This window comes from Penicillium soppii, assembly GCF_028829465.1.
Source record: "Penicillium soppii strain IBT 18220 chromosome Unknown utg000007l, whole genome shotgun sequence".
Classification (NCBI taxonomy): Eukaryota; Fungi; Ascomycota; class Eurotiomycetes; order Eurotiales; family Aspergillaceae; genus Penicillium; species Penicillium soppii.
Window position 1 is genome coordinate 2,641,240 of NW_026643237.1, and position 19,832 is coordinate 2,661,071.

The 19,832-nt window shown below is 46.9% G+C and overlaps 9 protein-coding genes across 9 annotated transcripts; 3 read left to right on the top strand and 6 right to left on the bottom strand.

The window, feature by feature from the left end:
- Positions 1 to 1,371: 1,371 nt before the first annotated feature.
- Positions 1,372 to 3,075, bottom strand: N7529_010268 (uncharacterized protein; the record flags this gene model as incomplete). The annotated part of the gene is made up of 3 exons (XM_057245795.1): positions 1,372 to 1,884; positions 1,952 to 2,323; positions 2,452 to 3,075. 3 exons carry the CDS (start codon positions 3,073 to 3,075, stop codon positions 1,372 to 1,374), a joined length of 1,509 nt encoding a protein of 502 aa, XP_057094058.1.
- A 2,163-nt stretch (positions 3,076 to 5,238) lies between these two features.
- Positions 5,239 to 6,755, bottom strand: N7529_010269 (Zn(II)2Cys6 transcription factor domain-containing protein; the record flags this gene model as incomplete). The annotated part of the gene is made up of 3 exons (XM_057245796.1): positions 5,239 to 5,928; positions 5,980 to 6,639; positions 6,699 to 6,755. The coding sequence occupies 3 exons, from the start codon at positions 6,753 to 6,755 to the stop codon at positions 5,239 to 5,241; spliced, it is 1,407 nt and encodes a 468-aa protein (XP_057094059.1).
- Positions 6,756 to 7,308: 553 nt separating this feature from the next.
- Positions 7,309 to 7,967, top strand: N7529_010270 (uncharacterized protein; the record flags this gene model as incomplete). The annotated part of the gene is made up of 2 exons (XM_057245797.1): positions 7,309 to 7,510; positions 7,582 to 7,967. 2 exons carry the CDS (start codon positions 7,309 to 7,311, stop codon positions 7,965 to 7,967), a joined length of 588 nt encoding a protein of 195 aa, XP_057094060.1.
- A 226-nt stretch (positions 7,968 to 8,193) lies between these two features.
- Positions 8,194 to 8,529, bottom strand: N7529_010271 (uncharacterized protein; the record flags this gene model as incomplete). Its single annotated transcript, XM_057245798.1, has 1 exon — positions 8,194 to 8,529. One exon carries the CDS (start codon positions 8,527 to 8,529, stop codon positions 8,194 to 8,196), a length of 336 nt encoding a protein of 111 aa, XP_057094061.1.
- A 792-nt stretch (positions 8,530 to 9,321) lies between these two features.
- Positions 9,322 to 10,431, top strand: N7529_010272 (uncharacterized protein; the record flags this gene model as incomplete). The annotated part of the gene is made up of 2 exons (XM_057245799.1): positions 9,322 to 9,440; positions 9,489 to 10,431. The coding sequence occupies 2 exons, from the start codon at positions 9,322 to 9,324 to the stop codon at positions 10,429 to 10,431; spliced, it is 1,062 nt and encodes a 353-aa protein (XP_057094062.1).
- A 275-nt stretch (positions 10,432 to 10,706) lies between these two features.
- On the bottom strand, positions 10,707 to 12,060 carry N7529_010273 (NAD(P)/FAD-dependent oxidoreductase; the record flags this gene model as incomplete). The annotated part of the gene is made up of 2 exons (XM_057245800.1): positions 10,707 to 10,914; positions 10,970 to 12,060. 2 exons carry the CDS (start codon positions 12,058 to 12,060, stop codon positions 10,707 to 10,709), a joined length of 1,299 nt encoding a protein of 432 aa, XP_057094063.1.
- Positions 12,061 to 12,702: 642 nt separating this feature from the next.
- On the bottom strand, positions 12,703 to 14,600 carry N7529_010274 (Zn(II)2Cys6 transcription factor; the record flags this gene model as incomplete). The annotated part of the gene is given in 7 exon segments (XM_057245801.1): positions 12,703 to 12,750; positions 12,804 to 13,699; positions 13,761 to 14,052; positions 14,132 to 14,230; positions 14,265 to 14,324; positions 14,378 to 14,535; positions 14,555 to 14,600. 7 exon segments carry the CDS (start codon positions 14,598 to 14,600, stop codon positions 12,703 to 12,705), a joined length of 1,599 nt encoding a protein of 532 aa, XP_057094064.1.
- Positions 14,601 to 15,367: 767 nt separating this feature from the next.
- Positions 15,368 to 15,887, top strand: N7529_010275 (SNARE domain- containing protein; the record flags this gene model as incomplete). The annotated part of the gene is made up of 3 exons (XM_057245802.1): positions 15,368 to 15,393; positions 15,496 to 15,604; positions 15,729 to 15,887. The coding sequence occupies 3 exons, from the start codon at positions 15,368 to 15,370 to the stop codon at positions 15,885 to 15,887; spliced, it is 294 nt and encodes a 97-aa protein (XP_057094065.1).
- Positions 15,888 to 17,009: 1,122 nt separating this feature from the next.
- On the bottom strand, positions 17,010 to 17,618 carry N7529_010276 (uncharacterized protein; the record flags this gene model as incomplete). The annotated part of the gene is made up of 2 exons (XM_057245803.1): positions 17,010 to 17,141; positions 17,319 to 17,618. The coding sequence occupies 2 exons, from the start codon at positions 17,616 to 17,618 to the stop codon at positions 17,010 to 17,012; spliced, it is 432 nt and encodes a 143-aa protein (XP_057094066.1).
- Between the last annotated feature and the right edge of the window lie 2,214 nt (positions 17,619 to 19,832).

The following is a 19,832-nucleotide window of genomic DNA, read 5'->3' on the forward strand; positions in this document are numbered from 1 at the left end:
CGTCATAGCTCCTGTCCGTATTGCAACAAGAAAGAAGCACCAGCATATTTGCTGATTGTCGACTCAGAAAAGCCGAGATCATTGGGTATGGCACGGGACCTCTGGGATGACTGCTGCAGCCCGTTTAGCGTTGATCCGATTGCCAGGGATGGATGAAGAAACCAACCAGGTTAATGAAAACTTATTGGGTTTTATTGCAAGGAAATAACTATGAAAATTATCGTTCTAATGGATCTTTCATAGTTGTCGGTGTTCTAGAAGATAATATACATAATTTCAAGCCAGTTTTTAGGAAGGTTGAACCTCAATTCGAAAATGAATATCTACCTAGGTAAGTGAAATCTTCCATCTTCATCATGTTGTTGCACAAAGACTACTAAAGGTCTTAGCACACCGGAAACATTGGGCTCAAATGTTCTTGGCTATGAGAGGTAAGACAACACCAAGGTATTCCACCTTTGCAATACAACCCACGGACTACAGACGGGAATGAGATAGTCAATCCTAAATATGCTCTATCTTTCTAGATATTGGAATGTAATGGTAATCGATCTCAGAGGCTCTCTGGAGTTTCAAAACAGTTGCCTAGTGGCGGTCTTCAAATACGGAGAGTGTCACAAAGCATGAGCACGACGTCGGAACGGCCCTCATTGGATAACTTCCGGAGGCAATTGAAATATTGCAAGCGATAACCAGGTTGATTGCCGGAACAAACCCTTGTCTTGACTGTTGTAACAAAAGATCATCGTCCAGCTTTGAGCATGTGTTTGTGCCCTCCGACACTTCCACTATTACATGGTGTCTAACAAGTCTAGAACTAGGATGTATCGGAAGTCTTCCAACGAGACGGTATTATAGAAATTTTAGCAGCTATAAATTGATGATTTACAGAGACTCTCAAAAGATCACTGAATAAACACCCGACAAAAGACTGCTGAAAGGACAAACAGAAAGGCCTGGATAGCTACCTGAATTGAAAGACAGGACGTACGAGATCCAAGCTACCTTTGGCCTCCCGTTGCCCCCTTGTCTAACCTATATATTTTAAAAGCCGTCCTTTGGTTTAACCATAGCTCAAGGTCGTCGTAAGCACTTTACGAATCCATAAATATGACGTGGAATTCGATGTCAAAAAAAAGAAACCAAGAAAGAAAAGTGAGTCAAATATCCAATTTCTTTTACAAGCTGCGGAATCAAGATTGCCTCAAACAAAGACAAAGAGTAGATGTTTTCATAGCTCTGCGGCCATCACCTGTCTGTCAATTTTGGGTAGCACACGTTATGTTATCTTTCAGATAGATCCAGCACAGTCATAGCGCTCTCATGCACAGAAAATGCACCACGCAAATCCACCCCCAAAAGAAGGGCTCTCTAAGTCTCCAGCACACTCCGACCGCCATCAAGAGTAATTCTCTGGCGCACTCGAATGTGGACATAAGCAGGCCCAAGTTGGAGAACTTGGCTCCCAGTATGGGTGCCAGCTGGAGAATAATAGTCGTCGGAACACTCACTTGATGAACCGCTGCTCAGCTCACTTTTGACCTTTTGAACATTTAGGAGAGCTGTCGGGCAGAAGACTAGAGCTTCACCAGTTGCCAGGCGAACGATCTTGTGGAAGATATTAGCGGAATCTGCGTCTGATTTGAGCTTCTCAGCCTCAGCCTCAGCCTCAGTACCAGCGATATGCTTTTTAATCGCTTTGAACCAGGCAGGCGACGAGAAACGGTGGATTACTGTCACATTGCACAGCTCAAGGAGCGCTGGGGCAAGCGTGGGCTCTTGGGTCGCGATGATGGCACGAGCCCCAAGGTGGCGCTGTTGGTGGATAATGGACAACAGCGTCTCTGTCAAGTCAAGAGCTTCAAGTGACGTTGACGTCATGAACTAAGGCCAAAACAAATGTGAGTAGGAGAGCGAAAGATTGTCGAGTGATTAAACAAGAGCAACTTACTTTGTGGGCCTCATCCAGGGCAATCATACGGCCAGCATCATGGCGTTTCTTCAAGAATAGCGAGAGAGATATGTTGAAGAGGGCGCATGCATCCTCCGGTCGAACAAAGGGACAGCTCAAGTCGACTATCGTGAGACTTCCGGGGGCGAAGTTCCAGATGTCTGTGCCTTTGTTTTTGGATTTCTTTCGAGGTGCACCACACTCGGATCCAGGCTCGAAGAAGGATTCCAAAACTTCCAATCGCATATTGAGCGGTGTGAACTGACCCTTCATGAACTGCTCGGTCCGCAGGAGGCGTTTGAATTCAGTATAGTCGAACCCAGCTTGGCCCTGATTTGCGACGGCCATGTCGCGGAGGATTTTCATAACGACCTATACGCGCGAGATTTTGTTAGTGTGACACAATATTAAGATGGCCAATAGCTCGGGTGTGGACAAGCCTCAATGTAAAGGGGCTGTTCTGCTTTATTGCTGATCCCCATCAACGTCTTCATCATCACGATGGTCAGGTCTTTCTGAGGCAAATACAGAGGCTCAACAGTGAGCATCTTCGATCCACCTGCCAGCATATTATATGCCGTCTTCATGGCAAGATAATTGGTTGGGGACACAAGGACCCGAACAGGGATACCCGAAGAATACAGGTACGCTGCCTCACACAGCTGAGTGCTGGAGAAAGCCGTAAACTTGTCATAATACATGACGAGCCCAGCCAGAGGGGAAGTCAATTTCCCAGCAGGCGAGCATGCAACCAGAGAGTTCTCCAACAGACAGGACAAAGTGTGACTTTTCCCGCTTCCTTGGCTACCACAGATAAATGCAGACCATGGCGCGGACACATTCGTGTAGATCAGATCCTCCTGTTCCGAACGCCCAGGGACAGATCGATTCTGCAGCCCGAGGAGACCATACTGAGGATAAAGTTGATTTTTCCGAGTTTCGTCATCATCTTGGCGCTGGTCATGGAGAGTCTCACAGGCAGCTAGCGAGAAAAGCGGTGCTGTTATCAACTCCTCGTCAAGGCGTGTATTGTTGCTTTGTGAAGATGACGAAATATCACCTTTAGCAAGCTTCAAATGCTTTACGGCCTCATGTGTACCCGTACGAAGAGTGCTGGGTGACATATTAGCTGCTTACCGTGTGGTGGTTATGATTGAGAAAGTCGCGAGAGATATGAGGGTTAATATAAGACATTGGCAGTGGGAGCGGCATGAGAATCAGAGGCTTCAGGAAACAAACAACTGCTTGTCACACAGAATGATCAAAAATTACGTATGTAGATACCATTGATAAAGTCCGGCGAAATTCATGGATGTCCTGTTTGGGGATTTCCCTTAGCCTGTCGGTTTGTCGTTTTTTTTTGGTCCTTTTCGGGTCTTTCTAACATTCCTTGGGGCTCTCTTTGAATTACGAGAGTACATAGCGTCTAACTATCTCATGTTGAAAGACTTCAAACAACTATGACTTTTCCCAGAATCTTGAGACACCATGTAGAAGGAAATGGAATTCATGGAGGGGTTGAATGAATTGCAAAGCAAGTAAACCTTAGAATATCTAAGAATAAGTCTTATAAACTATAGACGGCATATTGTTTCTTGAAAGAACCATAGACGGCATAAGCCCATGTTTGATATGTAATATTGCAAAGCCGGAAATAAACATCTTGGAGACGCCATGTATATATATATAAGGCTAAGCCCATGACTCGGGGTAGAAAACAGGTCTATATATCAATATGATGCAGAGTTCGATACGACATCTTCCTCCATACCCGTTTACACCACTTTTTCTTGCTTACAACTCATTTCCCTCTTTAGATTTCAAGAGTAAAAGAGGGATGCCGAACATGCTTTTGAACACCTCTGCATCAATATATCGTCTGAGAGCGAGATCGTCATTTCATTCCTGCAAAATCAATACAAATGTGCATATTGTGGGTGTCAATAATAATCTGGTTAAATGTACTCAAGAGTGCATTTCCTTTGTCTTGCTGGACGGACAATTCCTGTAAGGTATTAAGAAGACCTTCATGTTCCGATCAAGCTTCTCAGTTTCAGGACCCGCGATCTGACCTTTCATTGCTTTAAACCACACTTTCGTCTGATCCACTACTCAACCAGCCTGGCAGACCTCTCCGGATCCATCAAAGTTTTCATTATGTTGTCAATCACCTTCCGGTAAGCAGAAGAAACCTCAGAGTACTTGATGTAATCGATGGCTATTACAAATTTTATTGAATAGGAGGTAGCAAGGCATGCATGGGTTTGTCGCAAAAATATCGTTTGGTCGTAGGGAAGATGGAATGCGGTATCTTCCCAGGGTGGAACAATGATTCGAGGAGCCAGCCGATCTCTGCCCCCAAAGGCACACACATGACTTCGTCTTTGAGAGTATATGCAGGGTCGTCAGTCATGCGGATCAACTCGTCGAACCCAGCCAGTCAGAACAAGCTGCTCAAGTCCCCAACATAATTATAGTACTCTATAGATCAGTGAGTTATCTCTGTAAGGTGTTGTGAGCACGTAATACGCTTTGCTTACTTCCGCCGTTAGGGTACATCCACTCAGCGATGTCGTTAGGCATGGGTGTAGGATATCCAAAGTCCGGTGTCCATACCGGTCGGAATCGTTCCAGTGGCAGATTGCTAAGGTATTGATCTACTGGTAAGAGGTAAAGATAGAGCTGGAAAACCGACCGTGTAGTTTCTTCATAGAAATTGAGCTGCCGATGTCGATTGCTTGTTCAAACAGAGATAGATGATAGCAGAGTGTTAGGCCCTACAAAAGCCCCCCTTCTCGAATTTGTGTGTTGACATCGTTTCTCGGATAGTGAGGTTCGTCGCGGCTCTTGGATAGGGAAAGAACGATGTGAAATTGTGGTGAGTTGTGAGTGGACGAAAAGCTTCAAGGACATTATCTAAGTCATGGGGAAATGCGTTATCTCTACCAGCTCGTTTACCTACCTGCAAAGGTGCAGAGCGAGACAAGGGTCGGATTGAATTATTTCTGGGATTGCTGCTTGAACATATGCCTTTTTCCACCGCTCCATACGACGTACTGTATATAACCATTTCTCACAATCGAAACAGTAATAAGCCCTTACATCTCTTTTACTTCTCTTTTACTTCTCCTTTACTTCTCTTTCCAATCCATAGCCTGCCGACAATGCCGACAATTTATCGAAAATTACAAATCCGTAGCAGCTAAATTATAACGATGTAAATTGCCATTTCCTTCAAGTAAATCAACACAATCGTGTACGTTATGGGTATCACTATCAATCTAGTTCTATGTACTCAAGAGGGCACTGCCGTAGTCTTGGCGGGATGAACTAAGCCATAAACTGTTCTTTGAGTCTTCCAGTTCTTGGAAAAGATTACGATTGTGAATTAGCAAGTCACCTTCATAATCAAATAAAGTGGCTTCAACCCGTAGCCGCAAGTTAAGATCTGTGGTAGCGGCCCACGCTGCCCCCAGGCACGTTCTTATATAGGCTGCTGCAACAGGTCTGTACATGTTGGACTCTTCGGCATGCAAGAGGATCTCTTCAACAAGTGATATCGATTCTGTCGAGTAGTTGAAGTCTTCGGGGTTCAGTGCTTGAAGCATGCAGTTGAAAACCAGTGTAATCCCGAGCCCGATGCCATATGTGCGGAGATAGTGGGCTTGCATTAGCCGGGGTAGGAATTTCTTTAGATTGCCTCCTAGATCGGAAGATTCGCATTTGACCTTGCGTGCTTTCAATTCCCCCAATATGTATTTGCATTTCTCATATATTGGTCGGACTTCCTCCGCGAGAGGCGTTAAATCTTCACAATTGAGTTTGGCATGCTTGCCACGTCTAATTAGCAACGGGGCCTTGGCTAAGCATAGGAGAATGCGGCCTTCCGGGTGATCTTGGTCAAGGTCATTTCTAACCAAGGCCTCCCACTCTTCGGAACTCAGATTGATGGCGTCATTAAACAAACCCTCGAACAACTTCGGGAATCGTTAGCATGATATACAACGAATTTGATATAGGTAACATACCACGCTTCCCCGAAGAGAGACAAACATTTTACGCTCGAAGTCGTCCCGGGGCCCACAATGCTTTCGTGCATGTAGAATATTGGAAGCTCCTTGTGAATGGCCTGATGCCCCTTGTCCGTTGTCTCCATGGAATAATTGACACAGCTGTAGTATCATGACCGCACATAATGTAGTGGAAGCACTTGCTTGGATTGGGTCATCCAGATAAATCCGGAGAGCTCTCAGGGCAGAAGAATATTTGGACAGAGCATCGACCGAAACTGATCGGCGAGAGCAGAAGCTTGGGTAGGCACTGGTCAAAGCGTCGACTGCACGGTCAAGTGCCTCATTGGTGCCAAGTCGTCGAGGTACCTCTTCAAGAAATATGCCAAAAGACCACCAAATATTATATCGGAGGTCATTGGTTCTGTTGATAATGCGGACAAATGAACCGTTTAAACATGTGACACGGTCGCCGGGACATGCCCGGGGAATTTCAAGAGCAGGCGTTTTCGTTTGATTTGATTTTGATGATGAGCGGAATGATATCATTTGCGATGTTTTGGTTAATTCGGGTGAAAACCGATGTTCCTGTTTGAACTTGTATCGTTGCTGACCAGACCCCACACATGTCACTTTGAGGCGGAGACATCGCCCACATATTGGTTGTTTTTCGTCACACTTTTATTATAGTATGAGCTTGATACTTGATACTTGATTATCAAGGAAGCTTGACATACCTTCTTCTTCTGTTTACGACAAGCATCACATGCCCTTCCTGTTGGGACACCCGGCATGGTGGGGAACACCCTGTGGATTGTGGGGATAGCGAGCGGGGCGTAGATCTCAAGCAAGTCGGGTGACAAGCCCGTCTATTGTTAACAGACTATATTGTATATCATGCAGTGTGTCACACGAAAAAAAGAGTTAACCTAGGCGTGGGTAGAAGGCTGTAGAGTTGAGGGCTGAAGGTGATTGTAGTCTAACCGATTTGAGCTTGATGTGCCGCTCACTACACTGGTGAGCGCACGGCCCGTCAGAGTTCTCACTGTTGCTTTGTTTATCTTTTTCAACATTTCGTCTTTAGCTATCTTAGCATCGAGCCGTGCTGCGAAATCCAAGGTGTCTTATTTCTCAAGGGGTGCATTCACCACAACACCTTCTCCCACTACTACCTTCATCATGACACCACAGATCACAAGGTGGGCTGACTTTGCCTATGTATCCGAGATATTCGACTCAGAAGCCCATGAATTTCAATACACAATGTTCGCTGTCATCGACTCGAACGATGTCATCTACTACCGCAAACTACCTACCCGCAAAGCTGAGATCTCGTTTTAGCAAGTCATGGCCACGCTCAAGCCAATCCCTGACAGCGAGTTATTCCCAGAGTTGCCACTGTCTGGCGCCAAAGACTTTACTCAGGCGCCACTGGAGCTGCCCGCCAATGTTCAAGTCTTCATCAAACGACCCAAAATCTCACAATGTGATGTGTATAAACGACACAATGTAGTACACCTGCTCGCCCAAAGCTTTCTGGAGGAGGCCCGTACCTTGGAATCTTTTCCGCACACCCACATCCTTATCTTGTCCAGTAATACGGCTGCTGCTTCCGGAGAGGCTACCTAACCGGAATTGTGCTCAGCCGTCATTCGCACGACCTGAAGAACTATCTCAGAGGCGGAGTGGGAAATATCGATAAGAAAGCATTCATGAATGCGCTTGAGTCCGCCATTTATCAATTACAGTCATTCGGTTGGTCACATAATGACCTCAACCCGACGAGTGTGCTGGTCGACGACTCCGAGGCCAGTTGTGGAATGCCAGTCCTGATCGGCTTTGGCTCGGCCGGGAAAATCGGCAGTTTGCTAGGAACGTCCTGGGGCATGAGTGGTTGGATTGAGGGTCGGATTGAAGACTATACCACTTCTGAAAAGGAACATGATATCTTTGCCCTGGAGAAAATGCGACTCTGGTTGGACAACCCGACTTTCGACGACGATTAATTGGGAAAAATAGTGATATATGGAGCCTATCCGCCACATGGCAAAAAGCAAGAGACTGGCATTGTCACAAGTCTGTTGACATACCATTACTGCCCTGTAGCAATATCAGTCATGGAACTGCCACAATGGATATCTACTGTAGTAAACCCTGTATTACAGTAGATATCCATTACGTCGCGTCGAGCCGACTGAGCAGAATCTGCTGGAGAGAACCCCAGCGATATTTTCATTGGATCTGATCAGAAGCCTTACAAGTATTACCCTTCGGAATTATTGGATCGACAAGTTCAATGTCGCGTAGTCCGCGGGTAAGGACAGGATTCTCAGGTTCAAGAGCCTGAAGATGCAGATTAGCAGCAACTCCTAGCTCCTGGCTACCAGGCTCTGGAAGGAACGTCATGAAATAGGCATGTCGAGGACCGTGAGTATGAATACGGAGAACTCCGCGGCCGAAGATCTCTTGTGTTTCACCCAGAGTAACTGCCAAACCACCATCTGAGGGTATTTGGGACTGGCTAGCGTATTTCCCAACGATATCTTTGGTCAAGGCACTGTTTTCCATTGCCCTCTTGGGTTTCTTTCGTGGGCTTCCTCTTGATTTAGGACTGGATCCCTCTGAAAGTGGTTAATACTGTCCCGTCGACGTCTATGTTGACCGATCATTTTTGAGATTGCCGCTGTCGTGGCCACCCAAACGGCCATAACGTCGTGCTCTAGTTGGAGGATTCCTCCTGGTACTTGCCACCAATATAAGGTTCGACGGGTTGGGATTACCACTGAAACAGCGGGCAATCGCTCTGGTCGGGTGGACTCTGCCTTTGGTCGCCTTCCGAATCCTGCGCCTCCATCTGCACCTAAACCTAAACCATCCCCCAAACCTAGCCCTCCCGAAGGCGGTTCTCCAAAAAAAAAAATAGAGAGCTTATCAAAGAGTCTCAAGTCGTGGGGAAAGGGACTTGCATAGGGAGGTGTGCGTGGATATAGAACGGTAGTACAATAGGGCTGAGACCCCAAGATGCTGCATCTGAGATCTCATCCCAACTGCACGGTGGGTGTGGCATACGGGGTCTGTACTTGGTCTTTCACTTTTAGACACTCAATCAAACATACAAATCTACATACACGTTTCTTTTTGCTCTTTTCCAATTTAATCACATTGGAAAAAAGCCCCCCAAATGTACCCGTTCTGATGCCAACCCGCGTTCTTACGCCACACTCCCACACTAATCCTGATACGGACGTATGGTGCGCTGCATGTACATACCGAAGCCCTAGGACACATTAATAAATACTTAAATATGCTACTATCGACTCGATGTTAAAATACTAACTTTGTGTCGCGTTGTATCTCATCATGGGCCCAGATACCGAAAAGGCAGAAAGCCTCTACTTATACAACCCAAGCCATGTACTACCAGCTGTGTTTGCTGGAGTTGTCGGTGCATCCTTATTGCTGCACATTTACCAGAACTGGTAAGTACGTGGATCCTGTTTTGAGGCATCGAAACCTAACCTTAACAGTCGATACCGATTCTGGCGTGTCACCTTCTTCATTTGCTGGGGTGGAGCCCTCTTTACCACTGGTTGGATTCTACGCTGTATCTCAAGCTATCACCCAACCAACTTGAATGTTTATATTGCATCGCAGGTCTTCATATATGTTGGCCCACCCGTCTATTCAGCCGCCGCATACAACATTGTCGGCCGTTTGATGAACTACCTGCCAATGCACGCAGTTCTCAACCCCAACCGCGTGCTTATCTTCTTTGTCTACGTCGGTGCCGCCGTTGAAGCCGTGACAGTGGCAGGCGCAGCCAAGAACGCATCGGCTGGCTCGGACTTAGACCAGTATAAGTCGGGAGGGACCCTCGTTGCCGTCGGTCTGATTCTTCAGGCCATTGTCGAATCTTTCGTGATTGCAATCGTCGCAACAGTTCACACCCGATGCTCTCGAGCTCAAATGCTGGCGCCAAATGTGCAGATGCTTTGTTTCACACTCTATGGCACATCGACATTTGTTCTGCTGCGGTGTATATGCCGTGCTGTCGAATCGTTCGATATGTTTGGTAACCTCGGCTGCCGGAAGAACTGTGGACCTATCCTCAGTAATGAGTGGTATCTCTACGCTTTCGAACTGGGTCCAATGCTTATCTTCACCTGGTGGATGAATCTTTTGCATCCTGGTCGCTATCTACCTCGCCAGAAGCAACGCTATCTATCTCCTGATGGTCGCACGGAGCGTATGGGCCCTGGTTGGATTGATCGACGCTCTCGGTGGGAGACATTTGCTGACCCCTTGGATCTGAAGGGTGTTTTGAAGGGGATAGTTTCTCATGAGGAGTACTGGTTGCTGGAGAATCGGTGGCCTGTATGCAAGGATGGTAGCTTTGCTACTGGGACAGCTACCAACATGACTGTTACTGGGAATGATAAGGAGCTTGCTTCACTCAGTCCTCATGCTTAAATCATGTTTTGGCGACTTGGATTGATTCTTACGTAAATATGTACTCTAGTAGCTTTATCTCTTTGTTTTTGAGTTTCTGCGTTGAGTCTAGTCTATTTCATGGCAGTTATTTCTCTTCCAGACAATGTTTCCAGTACGAGCCCTGGAGACTTTCGTCTTCAATTTTGGGGGGATTGCGCTCTATTGCATTTTTCATTTTCTTACATACCCGCGATATCAATTTTATACATATTTACACATTTGAACGCAGTTTCGTAGCGTCGTCGTTTCAGTAATTACAGCTTGGCTTGTTCGAGCGGACTGAGTCTCCTTAATGGGGGCCCTCCTCTGCTGCCGTCGCCTTTTCCATCGCCCAGCAAGGAGCCTGTTGAGTCACCCGCGGGTGGGGGTTCCATTCTCCACTTTTGGCGCAAAGCGTCAGAGGCCTTGTTTTCAAAGCAATCCGCAACGTATTTCCCTAGAATGGGGAGGAATTTGAAGCCACTGCAATCAAATTAGTATGAAGATCAAAAAGAAATATATAAAGGTCAAAACTTACTGTCCTGCGCCTCCAGTAGCCATGAATAGTCCTTGGATAGTTGGGTGGTGATCGATGATGAAGTCGCCCTTGGGAGTATCGGTGTACCAGCACAGGCGACGGTTCATCCACGGACGGTCTCCAAGTTTTGGGAAGAACTGACGCAGACCTTTGCGTAGCGATTCGTCTGCGTCGTCCGGCAGGTATCCGGTCGCCGAGTTGCTGCTTTCAAACTTTGGCGATGAAACTGATTTCTTGACCCCGTCCACATCAACCTCCATATCGGTTGCATAACCATAGCCATGACGCGCCAGTTTGAGGACATGCGTATCTGGCGTGGGAGGGAATGAGAATACACCGGAGCTCATGTTGATCATGACCGGGATCTTCCTCATCTCGAGTGCCTCCTCCTCAGTCAATTGAATGAAGCCAACCGGCTGGCCGGAGGAAGATGCCGCATGTCCAATGTTCACCAAGCGATTGGTCCACGCTCCTGTACTGAGAATCACCTGCGAAGCAAGCAACACCTGGCCTCCCAAAAGATTGACACCGACAACCCGCGAGCCTGCCCGGCGCAGGGAGACAACTGTTCCCCGGGGTCCAGAAACGATCGAGATTCCAGCCACTGTACACTTCGAAGCCAGCTTCTGAATACTTCCTGCGGCATCGGCCCATCCGCCCTTCGCGTTGTGATAACCGCTCATGCCGGACAACTCGGCCTGGACGCTGGGGTAGATCTTACGGATGTCCATCGCATCGTCGAGATCGTCTAATTTTCCGCCCGCCGCACGGATCACCCTCTTCGATCCTTCCATGTAAGTGTTTTTGGGTGTTTCCGAGAACAAGGCGAATCCGGATTCGAAAAATTGGTCTTTATATTCAGTGGTCCATCCATTGTATGCCTCCCGTGCCATTTGAGAGTAAACTGGATCCGCATAGTCGATGCGAATAATCCGCGAAATATCAACGCTGCTTCCGTCCGCCGCGGGCGGTACAAATCGATCGACAACGGTGATGTCTGTGTATCCGCGCTTGTTCAATTCAAGCGCAGTTGAGAGACCGAAGACGCCGGCGCCCACGATCACAATCGAGTCAGTCTTGGCTGCTGTCATTTTTGGCGAAAAATATGCCAATTGCCAGAAGAGATGCTTCTTATTTCTGCAATTGAATGAAGCACGTTCGGGGATTATAAGATGTGTGGGATATATAGGCGGCTTTTCAATACCGGGTCTTGGCACTCGGAAGAGCCGGAAGCGGACCGTGTTCTCCGGGCGAGAATAAGCATAAAACATCAACTCTAAATTAGTAGCCTCAAGTTGGATTGATGCTCAGCCAATCTTCAAAAGCCCTTCCATAATCCTGTAACTGCAAATACAGTGTATCGCTGCCGGGGAATTCCACATTAGGGTCACCTGGCAGCCCCGAAAGATCCATTATCGGTGAAGTTTCATGCGGCGCCTCTATTGGCTCTTCGGTCTGCTCTGGAGGATAAGTAACACACTCAGGCGCTACTGTCTTATGACCAGAAATGCCAGCAGATCCAATCAAAGCAAAGTCGCGTTCAGTGATGAGGATGGCGGATGGGTCCCCTGAGTATCCGACACTGTCCTTGGAAAGCTCCGGACCGAATATATCAGTAGTTGGGTCCGACGTGTTGCTTGCATGTGCATAAACTAAAATTTTCCAAAGAAGCTGTAGGTTAACGGACCATTTCTGATGAGAATGACGTGGTCCTGGGGGGCCGATATCTGTCATTAGCCCCCGGGGGAAACACTATCCCGAAGCTGCTCGAGTTGTGCAACCTGTAATAGTATCAGCACGGCATTCACTAATAGAGACAAGGGATGTATTGGACCTGGCGATCAATGTGTGGCCACCGCCGGCCCATGTTGCGCAGAAATCGAAGGCATTTCTCAAATCCTGTTCGCGCCTTTCTGTTGAAGCCTTCATCTTCGACAAAGCTATGCTGAAGATAAATCGTAGCAACGATTGCTACACAATGTCCTATGGTTGGATCAGATATTTCGAATTTCTTGGCGTCTGTAAGATCGATAAAGTGAACCATCCAGCCCGAATGGAAAGTAAGCTGCTCGAAAGAATTGCGAAGAAACGACTGCGGCATGGTCCTTCGGAAGTTTCGAAGTCGCATAGAAAGGAGGAATGGATGATTGACTAAACAAGGGACCGCATGCCACACCATCTGGTAAAACAGCCATGGTCCCCAGTAGTCGCGATGAGCTTGAAGCTCGGCGGATGGATAATCTTGGAAACGACTTGCATGAAGTCGAAATCTCAGTGGCATCAGGCTCTCGTGCTCACAATGGCGAAAATTGATCATACTGTAATCGGATCTAGGTGACCATGGTGAATGAGCATCAACTCCCACATGACTGGAGGCATATTTGCACGCCATGGCCCATAGTTCACTTGTGTAAATACTGGAACCATTGATTCCAATATCTGGTTTAGTGTCGCTGCCACTACCTCGGGCAACATCTTGACTGGATGATCTTAGTCCCATTGGGAAGTTTAGTTCCCCAGGCTCTTTGAGTGGGTCTAAACTTTCTCCCCAATGGGTCGACTGTAATGACCCTTGAATATTCCGAAGGATGATAAGACTTGTGTAGCACAGCTTGCGCTCATCGCGTTCGGTCTCCAAATTGCTCAAAGAATCGAGACTATCTACTCTGAGATTTTGCATGAAGTAGGTAGCAAGTCTTGTATAAGACCCAGCGCGGATGATATGACCCGCTAAGTCAATGAAGAACCGATGTCAGATTGAAAACAATGATCAGACCGAGGGAGATCTTACCAGTGAATTCCAGCATGCTGAGGATGCACAAAGTCTGCAATGTTGATAATTCCACCGTACCTGATCCTATCCGCATCATTACTATCTGACAAGCCCTTTCTGTTTTACTCCTAATCTCTCCATGAATATCATTATCCTGAACTCCCTGGTCTCTAAATCGAGCACCCATGGCTTCCATGGCTAGTAGAATTTCAGGATCTCGTGCCCCTAAAGAAGCCAGAGAAGATCGGTAAGGAAATAGCAGAAGGGGCTGTGAGTTACAGAATGTCAGATAAAGCTGAGCATCTGAAGTCTCGAATGATCCGTTTCAACAGAGAAGTCAGCGCATATGTTGCACACGGCATTCTCCAGGAGAGCTTACAGTGAAGTACCCTTTTCGGGCGGAATCGCACGGATTGTAGAGTGATCACCAGGGACCGTCGGCGAAAAAGGAGCGGTAGAAGCAGGGCGCCTGTGGTGTCAATCAGTTGCTTGAAAAATCACAGATATATGAGCTGTAATCACATACGTGATGTAATTCATTAACTGTTCCAGCTTGCCCTCGATTCCAGAAATGCGTTGTTCCTATATGATATTATGATGTGCGCAATTATGTCGGGACCTCCAATTTCGCTTACCATCATCTTCTTGGAATGCCCTGATCCTTCATCTACGGGCTCGCTCCCAGCATAGACACATCTTTGACCCAAGCGTTCGCAATATGAGCAAGTAGGCTTCTCTCCAGGGCAACGCGACTTTTTCCGGCTAGAAGGGTCAGATGCGTCGGCCAAGCACGCTCGGTTATTCAATCTTACCGGCAAGGCTCACAAGCTTGACGGGCCCGTTTTGATGGCCTCTCATCTTCTGTTGAAACCATCCCGTATCAGACCGGCCATGCTTTAACGTGCATTGCTGTTAGAAGATCAAATCCAGGCGGGGGACGGGCCGGGGCGGGAAAAACCCCTCCCGACTACATCTTTCTTCAAACATGCACAATTTGTAAAGAAGGTATTTATATTGACCTTGCGCTTGAAGAAGAAGAAAACACAATTTAATTGTATACCATTAGATTTTGTTGTTATATTCGAGAACTAGTTCAACACAGGAGTATCCTTGGCCGGTCCAGCTCCGGACACCTACTACCCCGTCCCGGGTAGGCATAATGCAGCCTTGTAACAACGAGTCAAAACAATATATTCTAGCGTATACTTTCATAGAGAATCATAGGATAAAGACTACACGTAGTGACTCAAGCGAACTCGCTCGGATTTACGTATCTTTCTACAAATTGCATGGTATGTTGTTTATACTGCTCCCGGCGAGCACGCACGCTGTTTTGTCAATTGGTGCAGCTTGTCCGAGCGCTTGGAGAAATGCATTCCATGCTGAGATGGTTGTTTTGACGTGTTGGTTCAACTGCTGTTCACCGACTCTCCTATCAGAGTGGGTCTGTGCTATCAAAGTGAGATCGACGATCATGTGATCTGTCACTAGACTGACGTCGCCTCCAATTTCCCCAACTTTTTGGCCTCCAACCTGCGCCTCATTCTTGTACAATTTTCTTATTCCCGTGGTCTTTGCATCTTGCTGAACAGAAGAAGGTTTTGAAGAATACCACAGTCTTAAAAATGAGTGACGCCTACGAACGTGAGCAGTATGTCTTCTTTTTCCGCCCTACTCCATCGGATACCCCCTGCGAAAGCTCGCTGTGATGGTTCCTATCCCTGTGAGCTGATCGCTGACATATCAAAACCAGGCAAAATAATGCGCTTCTCAATTCTCTCTCCTCGAAAGTGTCGGCCCTCCGGTCTGTGACGATTGATATCCACGATAATGCTCGAGACCAGGACACTCTCGACCACACGGTACGTCTCGCTCGATTTTACCCGATCTACAATGACCAAGGATGCTGGCGCACTCTCAACATCTCTCAATTTATAACTGGTGTTTTCACTACCCGAAATGATAACTGACGGTCGTTTTTCTTAGAACGACGTGTTCTCTTCTTTCTCCACGAACCTCAAAGGTAGTGCCAGTCGACTCACACGAATGGCGAAACAAGGCGACACTACAGCGGTGTTGAAGATTGCCGGAATCTGTATTGCCGCAGGTTTTGTCCTATACATCATTCTCGGGTGGATCTTCTGAACCATGCCATCGCGTTTCCCACGCCTCGTCTTCCTCGCCATCTTTTGAATGAAACCTCGCGTTCTACTCGACACTCTTGCTGGATCAAGACTCGATCTGTCCTTGCCTGATTCTGCCATAACGTCCCACAGCACTACGTTGTCTTTTTTCCATGGTGTACATCCTCTGCTTCGCTCTCCCCTAATTTGGCGCGACAGTGTGTTCTGGGCAGGGTTTGTGTTCTGCCAACCTTTCGTCGTTCTCGGTATCCTCCTTAGTCTTCGGGCTGTGCCTGATAAAATACCTATTGAGTGAACGAGCTTTGCCAAAGCGCCCTTCATCGCCCCTCGGTCCCTAGAATCTCTAGAGTGACGTCCTGATGAAGTCTGCAAATCAGCTTAAACAACTTTCAAACAGCGATTGGATTCATTAGTTCTAGCTGACATGCGTTGCGGCTTGAGATATTCATTCATGTGTCATTAACACCGCGATTACCAGTGAACATAATTTTCATTCAGCCTAAGGCTTTCTCATGTTTCTGTTCCTCCTTATAAAACATCTACTATATACTTTGGATCAGGTGGGTATCGGGACTCAGTGCTTGATGTAACGTTGTTGTGGCCAGAAAGGGCTTTCGCAACTCGTCCAGTCCTGCTCTGACTTCATCAAAATAAATAAATATACAAATTACTCATAGAGATCTCAAATCTTCATCCCAACGAACTTTAAATGCCGATCTTTGAGCTTGAACTCGACTGAACATTAAATCAACATGCAATAAGTAAACTCTAAACTTTAGCTATTCTCAAGTCCTTTTTATTAGAACGGTCTAGCCAGAAGCGTCTATTTGCTATCCCAATCTTTTAATTATGTAGTGTCGTGTGTCAGATTTCCATTCGTGATACCACAATACTGTTTTCGGCCAACGTCCCCGGAATGCCAACCTGCTCGGGGTTACCGTCTCGTTTAAAAAAAAAGAAGAGGGACAAAAGAAATTGTCAATCAGCCTGAAGCGTCGATAATTGTTCAGAGCCATTCAATGTATTAACAAATAGGTAACCGTGGGTTGGGGCAGTTCGAAAAACACCACTCTTACTTTTCTGGCCATTGCTTCACCTCGCATTCATTGAAAGACAATAGAAACTACGACCCATTGAAAGTAACGCGGAGGGCAGCCCAAACCAACAGTACGCCTGAGGTTATCACCGCCATGGCCACGGCCACGTACAGGGTCTTCCACGCCCTTGCTGTGGCAACAATTATAGCCCTGGGAACCTGGATTCTTGTGAAACAGTTCTGCAACATACCTAGCAGCTGGCGCGCAGATTCTGGGACCGCGATCTTTCGCGGAAAGCTGCCACCGATCCCACACTACGATATACCCGAGACACCGGCAACAAAGCAAGGCGAATCGAATATTCCAAGTCTGGGGCATTAAGAACCAACACTTACAAATTCAAACTCAACTGCAACTACAATATCACCAAATTCATCGCAAACTGCAACGTGGAACAGGGGTCGAGAGGATGAATATTCATAGCATGAATGGTCCTCATCGAAGAAAATCACGACTGTATCACCCTTGCGCTGCCGACGCTTGACATGTGAGCTTGAACAGTCTTCAACCGAGCATTGGTCAATGCGACATGATCCAAGGATGTCTGGGCCTCGTGGGTCATAGCGAGGGATGCAGCTGACTGCAAGGGTCTGCTCTTTGATTACCCGTGAAGCATGGGTCTGGGCCCATGTCATCTCGTTCAGCTTGCTGCGGCGACAGGGTTGTTCTGCATGTGATGATGTTTTGGGTACAGCAGATCGGCAGTTGAAGGTGGGTGAGTCCCTTAATCGAAGCTAGGCCGCTAGCTACGATTCTTGCTGCCGGTTTGATGCAGTCCTGGTCGCGCCTTTGTCCCTACCGCATGATAGGGCTCAAAGCACCACAGCGAGGTACAATGATCATGTCTTGTAGTACACTACAAGGTATGCAGCTACCCAATATGGATTGAGATTGTGTTCGTACGTCATGGTTTTACCAAAATTCTCGTTTGGACAGAGCCTAGACGGTTGGAATACGCAATCAAACAATTAAAAGCATGTTTGTTTTGTTGTCTGTATATATCGAACCATACATCTAGACCCGGAAAACCCGACCCAAACCCGACCTTGACAGCTCAGGCCGCATGTGTCTGAATCTCAGCCCACAATTGGATCAACCGAGATTCTCTTCGGCGCAAAAATTCTTATCCCTAGTTCTTGGCAGGCAGTCGATCAACGCGATCGCCTTAGTTCCCGCAGACATTGTAACCTCGCCCCTGGCGATCATCGGAAGTTAACAAAAGTCCTATGATCGGCACGAGAAGTACCGGGAGAAAGAAATGAAAATGTGCGCTTTGACGGTGAAAATTTCTCTCTTTATCCGATTGAGTCTTCCGGTCTTGGTCGCTCAAACATTTAACCGTTTGTTTCTTGTGGGTCGAGATCTTTCATGAAAGACCTGTGGGTTCCACCTCTTATCTGTCTATGTGCACGCATAGTAGTAGTACTACAGTAGGTAAGAGCTGATAGGTACAAAAGCATTGTAAGATCCAGCCCTCGAGGGTTGGGTTTAGGTACATGCACGTGTAAGTAGGGTGTGAGAGGTATGAGCTGCATACATACCCATGGGCATATGTATGCGCAATGTATAATGCGACGACATGCAATGAGTCGATAATAATGACGACACAAGTATATTCAAAACAATGGGAATAACCTACAATAATATACATACACACTTGTGTAGTAAACAGGTTCCACAGTATTGACTTTCATCGTCATAGTGCAAGAACTTGACATGGAACTGGACGTTCTGGAACTCACACCGGATGCTATATGGAGCTCAGAAGTCCTGGTGGAGCAAAGTAAAATTTCAATGATCTACTATTTTCAAGGTCCCTGAGCCTGGCCTTGTTTATATTAATTTTCTTAATTTTCTTTGTTGCAAGATTCACCAATATAGTGATATAATGGTAGACTCTTTGAGATCTAGTTATACTTCAATCCATGAGCAATCCTCGTAATCGAGATGTCGTAATTGAGGTCATATTTCATTCAAACCAATCCATTGTTCTAGACTGTCAACCCAAAATATTCAAGTGGATCAAGACAGAAGCTTAGTGGCAGTTTCACACCGTGGAAAAGGCTCGACGTCGCAATTTTGTCACCGAGTCAAAAGTACAGGTTTCAGCGGTCCAAGAATGCCCCAAATTTCACACCGGACGCCTGTATGGAGGACGCGACCCTAACAATCGGGTTGAGAAAATCGGCACCCGGTCGGGATTCCGACCCGGGCAAAGCGGAAATGCCCGACTAGATCCCGAATGGGCCCGCAGTCGGCTCGCAGAATTATCGGGAGCAGGCCGAATTATTCGATGTACATACCTTGGAATCTGCAATATGACTGGTTCTTGGGACGTGTTCGCATGATGCGCCACCAAAGGTTGTGTATCGCTTTGCTGACACCTTATCTTGTATACAACTAGGAATATGGCGAAATGTTTTCACACCTATCATCCTATCACAATGGCACGGTGTATGACAGGTGGGCCCATGATCTCAGTGTTCCCGCTCTTACCGCGATGCTCATCAGGGACTAAACTGATGTCAGTGTCGAGTTACTAGACGCGGTTAGATCACGGATATTTCCGAATTCTCCGAGTAAACAGATAAGCTTGTTGAGAAGTTGATCATTGTACATATGTTCCACAGAGCCTGCTGTGCAAGCATGGTTCTCATAGATCAGCGGAAATTGATTCAATATTGTATAAGCTGTTCAGGCACGGCTGCAGGAGCACACGGTCCCCTTGCAAGGCTGCATTCGCTTGGTCTGGGCAATTTCGGGGTGTCCGTGTGCCCTTATCGTAGCGTTCACGGCAGTTAAGATGAAGGTATAGCACGGAACAAAGCTGAAACATGGATGTCAGCTTT